The sequence below is a fragment of the Cupressus sempervirens genome, chromosome 5 (genome assembly GCF_028749045.1).
Source record: "Cupressus sempervirens isolate cs-2001-9-10 chromosome 5, ASM2874904v1, whole genome shotgun sequence".
Taxonomy (NCBI): domain Eukaryota; kingdom Viridiplantae; phylum Streptophyta; class Pinopsida; order Cupressales; family Cupressaceae; genus Cupressus; species Cupressus sempervirens.
Window position 1 is genome coordinate 347,605,497 of NC_143122.1, and position 9,152 is coordinate 347,614,648.

The following is a 9,152-nucleotide window of genomic DNA, read 5'->3' on the forward strand; positions in this document are numbered from 1 at the left end:
ATAAGGTGTCAATGAAAAATTTAATAATCACTTTTATTTGTCTTTTTTTTATCACTATAATTTAGTTTCAGTTGATTATGTTTAAGATTTAAAATTGTAAAATAATTTATTATTTGTACAAAGAAAAAATTAGGGGTGAACAATTATCCTGATGTTATAGAAAAAATAAATCAACTTTCAACATAAATTTTCTATTATACTTTGTAGGCTTTTGATTTCTTAGTATAAGGATAACACCTATCTATTCTCAATAATGTTCTCATAATGGTTTGTATTAGTTGATGATTTTGTCTAATTTGACTTACTGATTGTAATTATGAATTATATTTTTTTACATAAATTTTCATTTCAATTAAATGGATGACAAATAAAATTTGATAGGATAAGCTTGAAATATAAAGTATTTACATTTTTTTTTGATAATTGGATCAATGACATGATTGATTAAGTGTTTAAGTTAATACAAAGTTATTATCAAACTTGTTAAGACTAGGCTAACCTTTTCATACTTAGTTTAATTTTTATTTAGGCTATTTTAACTTTTACTTAAGATGTTTAAGTTAGTCGTCATACTCCAATTGGCTTAGACATGTGCCTTCATGTATGGATGCAACTTGTGCATGTATAGTTGTCACTTATCCTTACACTTGTCAAGTGAGATACAATTGTTTAATTCTTGGAAGGTTAATGAATATTTTCAACCATATCATCTCGTTCACGTTTTCTACTTAAGAAAAGATTTATTACCATAATCATTCATAAATGTACATAATCTTGATATACTATATTGGATTCATTTTTTCTTCTTATTTTATCTCTTATATTATAGAAATTATTTCATGATATAATAGGTTGAAGTAATTTCTTGAATTTAAGAGATCAAATAAGAAGAATAAACCATTTTCTAAAGGAGAAGAGGTGAGATGATTGGACACAATGACTAACTAACCCTCCAAGCATGCATCGCTTTTATCTCAGTTAAAAAGTGTAATTGAAATGTAAAACTTGTATCTCACTTGACATAGATTTCTTAATGAGTGTGAGAAAAAATGCCTGCATAACTAGGCAAGAACAAGGAGGTGAGATGGTTGGCCTGAACCATAGATTGACCTTCTTTGAGCATGCAACACATGTATGCCCCTCACATGTTTAAGAAAAAGTGGCAACTGTGCATGGACTGAGGCTCTATATGAGCAAAGCAACAAGCTTATATAACATGAGGTGAGACAACCAAGTTAACTAAACTAAGTAAACTGAAACTATGTTAAAAGGGAAAAGCTAGTCATAATTAGTTTGATAATAACCTTGTATGCATTAACAATTTTATATATATATATATATATATATATATATATATATATATATATATATATAAAATTAAGTACAAACAAGATTTACAATTCTTTTAATTATGGAATTATGTAAACAAAATGTTGAAACTCATTAAATTGTGGGAGAAATAATCTAATTAAAATTTAAAGCATTTCAGCAATTATAGAATCTTTACTCTATAAAATGTATATGTCATAATTTGACAAGCACAATAATTATTTCATTTATAGGTACAACTGAAGTTTAGATCATAAAAAATTAAAAACTTTCAAGATTACTTATATACATTGTAATCATATAAAAGTATACTATCTTATCTTTAATTAACTTGTCCAAATATTGTTGATCCTAGATTATATATGTCCATTAATGTTAAACTACAATTATTTCCTTACAACAATCCTAAGAAAGGTTATCAAAGTTTGCTTCTCTGCTACTTGGTTGTAATGGCCCAGAGTAGAGATGGTCTTTACTTTCTGTTGTTAGGCCCTCTTTCTGCCTTTTTTAATCAAAACATTATTTTGATCATACTCTGTCTATTTTGGTCTGCTGTGTGCTTGTGTTGAGTTCTTTAATTCTTAGATGAATTCTAGCCTAAGCCAAAATCTTACAGACATCCATCTTCTTTTAGAATTCCAACATCATATCTTTACGTTCTTTATATGAAGATGTTGGGGCTAGAGGAACAAGGGTGGAGGGAGAATATGCATATTGAATATGCTGGCCATAACTATGTTGTGGCTGAGAGTGATATTAATAAAAAGAGAGATGGGGAATAGCATTCTTCTAGCTTTGGGTTTCGCGATGATGATGATAATAAGAACCCTGTCAAGTCGCTCTCCATTGTTTTTCATGCCCGGTGTTTTTGGGATCTGTGAGTTTTTATACAGGGAAAAAAGGAAAGGCTGCTTATTTTATCAAATTATTAGATCAGGCCCATCATAGATTATATTCTAAAAATCAGTTATTGCAATTGAATATTGGAACGATAAAAAGTCTATTCCGTCTGCAATTTAAATGGCATGAAACTTTATTTTTCTTCGCTTTGAATTGATAGGTACTTAGCAAGCTTCAAACCAAAAAAAAAAATTAAAACTGGGTGGAATAACTTCCTAGACCAATTGCTTATACTTTATACTACATATTATATTCATCCAAAATCAAATCACTGCATCAACAACCCATTAGTTGAAAGTTCCAGTTTCTGTTTATTTTTAGTTCTGGTGAAAAGCTCTTGATCTTCTTTGTCTCTTTCTTGTGAGACTGTCTCTCTCATCTTTTGCTGGTTCTTATTTAAAATCTTGATGGCATCTTTATAATTGAGTCCAGACGCTCTCCCATACTTATTTAAACAAAACAATACATCAATCCATTCTAATCCATCCTTTCTAGAGGCATAACAAGTGAATATATACTACAAAACAAACTCGGGGATTACCTCTTTATTCTCACAATACAGACATTATAAACCTTGAACATTAGGCTCAAGGCTACACCATAGTATCTGCCCTCCACGAGAGTTTCACACAACATACCATAACAATCTAAACAACAATTCCTAATGCAATAATGAAAAACACACAACCCACCACAAATCGAAGGAGCACCTTACTAAGTAGGGCATTTGAATCCAGGTGGGACAGTCAATCCACAAGAAGCAACAAGACTGAGTGCTAATGGAAGAACAACATTGAGGTTGAGAAGCTTAACCCTAATCGTTGTACACAAACATAGTGCTGCCTCTAATGCTGCAACTCCTTGAATGAGAGGGCAGCACTGGTTTACAACAGGATCTCCCACACCAACATGAACAAGCCCACTCAGGAGATCAACGCAGGCTCCAAGCTTCAAAATATCAAGTGAGCACTTTCCAGTACTCGGAGTAGAAGGGAGTTTCGGAGTAGAAGGGGTCTTTGGAGTAGATGGTGTCTTTGAAGTTTTGAGTGTGGGAGGATATTTGTATCCTCCATGATGTGCCATTGCCACCTCCACCATAACAATGAACACCAGTGCTATTGCTCTCTTCATCATCACTCTCTTGCTTTCTCAGAAAGATGAAATAACAAAGCAATTAGTAAGCACCCTTATTGTGTCAGTGAGTTACTTCTGCTTTGCATTTATAGGGCTTGTAGTTTGAGTCCGTGAATGAATGAGATTCTCATGCTTGTAAACTCCGTGGCCATTTCATACTTTAAAGTCTTATTCGGCTACTGTAGGCTTTGATAAATGAAAGGAAATGGTTAGCACTGAACATGACCTTAGATTCCACGTAACGCTATCTTTTTTTGGTTTTATAATGAAAGAAAACTGTTGACACTGTTTAGAAGAGAGCACCTAGGAAGATTTGAAAGGGTTGCGCACTTACGTGGACGAACAAAATACATTTTGCAAAATATCGACACCTGTTATAAATCTTATTAAAAACCCAGACAGGTAAAGAAGTCCAATCCTGATTTATATGTTCAATTACGATTTAGATTTGAAATAAGAATTATTTTGAATGAGTGCTCGTTTAAAGTTGGAATGGTGACTCCACTGATTATACGAGATGAGACATTTTATAAGTCTTAAAGATAAGATTCAGAAATCGAGTATACTTTTAACGTGTGATATTGTCTAATTATTGAGAATATGTTTTATTATTTATGAATATTATTATATAATTTTATTTTTATAGTATGCAGTCTAAAAGAAACAATCTATTTATGAATATTATTATATAATTTTATTTTTATAGTATGCAGTCTAAAAGAAACAATCTTGTTTTTGATGTATGAAGAAGCAGCTTGAAAAAGGGAGACAACATGTTGGAGGTCAGCTGGTAGTCATTCAACAATAGCTCATCCTATTTTTTTTCTAAACATGAAAAAAATAATTCATCTTCACAATAAAGATCAGAATACTTTCTACTAACAATGCTAACCAAATTAAGCATAGTATCTAACTGACTAAAGCAAAAAATATAGTAGTGGCTCATATTATGGGTGTTGCTATACTTCCAGTAGTGTTTCAAATTATACATATTAGCCCTACTGGACACATAGTTTATAAAATACAAAACATATAAAGACTTTAAAAAAAAAGCACAAGAGCTAGCTCCCCTCTTTATCTCCATGGTCATTCTTAAGTTTTAATAGCATTGTTGTTCTCCTCCACCAATTTGTCCAGTAGGGTCTTATACCAGTCATTTGCTAGGAAGCTATAGAGAGAGCGAGTGACTTCACTTTCTTTTTCAGCATCCTTCTCCTCATTATTGACCTATAGAAGAGACAAAGTTGTGGCCACCAATTGCATCACATTAGTGATGTACTCAATGAGGGTCTCAAATTTTGAGTACAAGGTCTCCTAGTTATCCACAAGTTCATGCAAAGATTTTTCCAGCCTATCCATCCTATTTTCCTTTTATCTTTCTCACAGTGAGTCCCTCCACCTTCCCCCCACCCCTCTCAACATTCCTCATAGGGTAAGTGATATCACCACCCAAGCTCTTTCCAAGGAAGGGTTACCTTCAAGGATATCTGAAATAGGGGATGGGATAGGGTTATATTTACTCTTGGAGTTAGGGTGCATCATTTTCATCTTCCTCTTCATGGTAGGTTTGGTCTACGTCTTTGTAGATTCAAAGATCACATCCTTCTTGGCTGGAGTTCTAAATTTTTCTGTTTTGAGACTCTTGCTTGATCTTCTAGTGACTTTATTGCTTCTACCAATATCAATATTTGAGTTAGTAACACTAATATCCTTTCCAACACCAGGGGATTTTTTAACAGATGTTTTCAAGGCCAACCTAGGACTCGGGCTGCTAGAAACCTGAGGGGTAGAAATGGAAAGGGAGTTCACAATCAGGGGTGGGTTGAGGGCTTGGTGGAATTTGTAGAGTTTGAACATGAAGGCCCAAAAAATGATGTAAAAGGGTCTCCCTTCTTCCCTCTTCTTTCAAACATCAAAAACACTATCTTCCATAGAATGCAAAATGAGATGTGGTAAATCATGGTTTCTAAAATGGTTTAAAATGGGAAAGTGGTAATAGTATAGCACCTAGAAATGATCCTCTAGTGTGATTTATCACATAATAGCATAGAAAGTGACATCCTATGGCTCATGAAGATCCCCTCTAAAAAAGCCACCATGAATACACACAAGCTCCTTCTAAGAGTAGAAGAATTTCTATAAGCTCACCTCATCCAGAAATCTAGGTTGCTTCCGCTAGCTCTTGCCTTTGAGAGATAGGCTATCCACATTCACAATGAGTTCCTGTATGATTTAAAAAGAAATCCCATTAACTGTCAACTTTCTATTAGCCCAAGAGTCCACAAATTGCATGGACACATTCTCATCAAACCCTTCAATACACTCCATGAAGGGCAATGGGCCTTCTTCTCTCAAATAAGCCCACACTACTTCACTGTCCCTAATGTAGTCCTCAATCTTATTCAACTCAATGCAGTTAGAGCTAGTACCAATGACTTCTTCCCCAAGCTCAATCACTAAACCCTCATTTTCCATAGACATGCCCTAGTGCAAATTGGATCTTGAATAAGGGTGATTTTAGAGACTTTATCGCAATGGATGGCCTTATTGTCATAATCAATCACTATATTATGATCACAAAGCATCACATTTTTTGAATGCCACTATGTCTTTGTACATATGAAGAGTACCTCCCCCACCATTTTTGAAGGATGATGCACTAGAAAGTAGAAATTGTTCTCTTTAAGTGTTCCTGTCTCATGTGACTAATTTCTTGCCCTGTGTATCACCTTTTTCCATTTGTTAGAAATGTTTTCATTATGCATGTCATAAAGAATAATAATATTAAAACCATGTCTTTCTTTATTGTCATACGACCTTTAACCCATAATGAGTACCGCCCCCATGGCACAGTGAGGATTTTTCCCCTACTATAACCCTTCATTCCACTTCATATCGCACTGATATGTTTACTTTTTCTATCAATGAGAAGTTGGGTGGATAGCGGGATCTGATTTGCATCATCCTAAATTTGCATTCCATTAAAATAATTTTGTTATTAAAGTTAATTATATTTATTATTATCAATGGAGTATGTGCAGGATCATGGTATGTGAAAAAGTGTCAACTTGGAAATTATGTAGTTTTGAAATGCCTCAAAGCATTTCAAAACCTATTTTAACTTTTTTCCCCCCCATCCTGATACCAAACAAAAAAATGAATATCTTTATAAGGCCTATTATATATTTGGATTGACACTGTGATTGAAAAACAACTATAACTTTCAACTGGTACATCATTTTTAAAATCTAAAAGATGCACCACATTTTATGGTTCTTCTACTATAAAGAAAAATAAATTAAAATTAAAATTTATAGAGGTTTGAATTAGTTAAGGTGGTCAGATATGAGATCTTTTTTATTGTAAAAAAATTAATAATTAATTGCTTATTTAGAATAATTAAGGTGGTTAGACATTCATCTACTTCTTATTCTACTTCTTACTTTTGTCATGAAATTTTTGTAATATTGCATTAAAATTCAAAAATTTGACCAATTAATTTTATTTTATTTTTAAATAAGGCCTAGTAGTTTAGAAACTAAATTCAATTTCCTAAAGATTCTTTTCTATCAACTTTTTGATAGAAATTTTATAACAAATTTTGTACATCAAGTTGACATAACCCTAATTTATTGAATCTTGATTTTTCATTGCCACTTAAGGGCATAGTTTGGTTGACAATGGTCCTACACATACCCATCATTAAGATCATTAAGATCTTAAGATCTTAAGACTAATTGAAGTTGTCCACTTATAATAGATAATCTTAATTACATATTCAACTTTTTTTTAATTCTAGATAGTTTAAGATTTTCTATTACTTATTGAAAATGAAACACAACTTTACAGTTGTCTAATTTGGACATGTATAAATGAAATAATCTTGAGATCATTTTATATAAACATCGTCATCAACATTTTATCCAAAAAATATCTTATAGCTAAAATTTTGTGATGCACTATAATAACTTTGTCACATTTGAAGCCTTATACTTGATAAATCAATAAATCATTATTACGCTATTATCTCATTGGTTTATTAAAAATTTACTCACTTTGACAATTATATGCTCATTTTTATTCTTATTTAAAAAAAAAAAAACTAAATTGTTATGTACCATCCAATTTAAATCTATATATATATATTGACTTATGTAAATTATAGTACTTATTTGTATAAAATTAAGTTATAATTATAAAAATTACAATAAACAATAAATTGTGACTATAATTGTCATAATCTGAAAATTGTTCTTTGTAAGTGGAGGTTTCTATCCATAGCTTTCTCTTGGACCTCAATGATAAGGTGTATTATGCAATAAAAAAATTCACAATAAAAAATTCAAATATCTTTTTTAATACTAACAATTGAAAAGTTAATAAACGCATACGATATTTCTCTCTTCCTTTTTTAATGAACTCCAAATAATTGAGTTGATGCCCACAACCCAACCTCACTCGAAACTGCTTAAATCAAAACAATCAAAATCCATTGCGGTTGTATTTATATACACGGCTGATCTTCACAACGTATAATAGAATACTCCACTAGTTTCCACAATGAATATTATCTCTTTTCCTCGACTATTGTAAGAATTAATAAATATGGTCTTCTTTAATTCACCAGTCTATTTAATCAATCAGTATTTAAAATCTTCCCTTGGATTTGACGGCAATTAAAACGCCAAGATTTGACAAGGAATGCCCTAGTGGCCTATTGATTTTGTCTTGATAAGCCAAAATGCATAATACTATTCTACAACCAGTTTGTGTCCACAATGAAAAATAGTTGGCGGTCTTATTCATGAGCTCTCAAATGAATCCCTATACATATTTGTGCATTTATCATACAAAGGACACACTGATTTGATTTAGGATGGTATCATTCCAGTTGGAAAGCACTATAATTTTCCTTTTCTGAGCTAATCATCAAGTAAAGTTATAGCAAAATACAAGTAATGAAAGATTGATACTTGACAAAACTACTCATGTGCAATATCAAATGCTCCATATAGTCTCTCAATTGTCTCATCTCAAATTTGGATTTTGTATTCGACTTCCATATAGTTGTACTCACCGACACGCCTGATACAATCATTTCAATATTTTTGACAAGAGAGAATTAAGTGCACCCTTTCACATATATAACACTGCTTCACTATGACATTGAAAGAAGTCACATTAAGTATTTGTTTACACTGCATTCACAAATTTGTAGTTCTTATGAAATTTAGAGTAGACTCCACATCTGCGTGCCCGTGAAATGTACATTTCACTCTAGATATTATGAATTCATTGCAGAAATGTATTTTATTGAATATTACTATAAACATTATATTTTAAGGCACCCCCCCTTTTGAAAAAAATCCATTCAAATCAATCAAAGATAATGTTTTATAATATTTAGACGTATAATGTTGAACTTATAGATATGTTCAAGCTCTTTAAAAATTATATTTAGTAAGTAATGTTAAAGAAAAGAAATAAAAACAGAATGGCATTTGTAAACTATTATAAGATAAAAAGTCAATTCAATCTTTAGAAATATTAAATAATATCAATTATTTCATTGTTGTGAATGTAAAGTATATTATTCAAGTTAGCAATAATAATAAATGGTTCAAACAAAAAAAAAAATTATGAATAGAACGAATTGTTTTATATTAAGATAACATGGAATGACAAATTCTGAAGGAATTTGGAAGACAAAAATAATACAACTATGCAAAATAGATAACATAACAGAAATAGTTGTATGGTTGATCATTTAAGCATCAAAGTTCTGGCCA

At 31.5% G+C, this 9,152-nt stretch overlaps 1 protein-coding gene across 1 annotated transcript; it reads right to left on the reverse strand.

Moving 5' to 3' along the window:
- Window positions 1-2,742: 2,742 nt before the first annotated feature.
- LOC149556134 (36.4 kDa proline-rich protein-like) lies at window positions 2,743-3,573 on the reverse strand. Its single transcript, XM_089830257.1, has one exon. The coding sequence runs from the start codon at window positions 3,361-3,363 to the stop codon at window positions 2,944-2,946; it is 420 nt and encodes a 139-aa protein (XP_089686383.1). The 5' UTR covers window positions 3,364-3,573; the 3' UTR covers window positions 2,743-2,943.
- Between the last annotated feature and the right edge of the window lie 5,579 nt (window positions 3,574-9,152).

What these genes read in the sequence shown, in the direction of transcription:
- LOC149556134 (XM_089830257.1), bottom strand. Translation starts at nt 3,363, where the DNA reads ATGATGAAGAGAGCAATAGCACTGGTGTTCATTGTTATGGTGGAGGTG.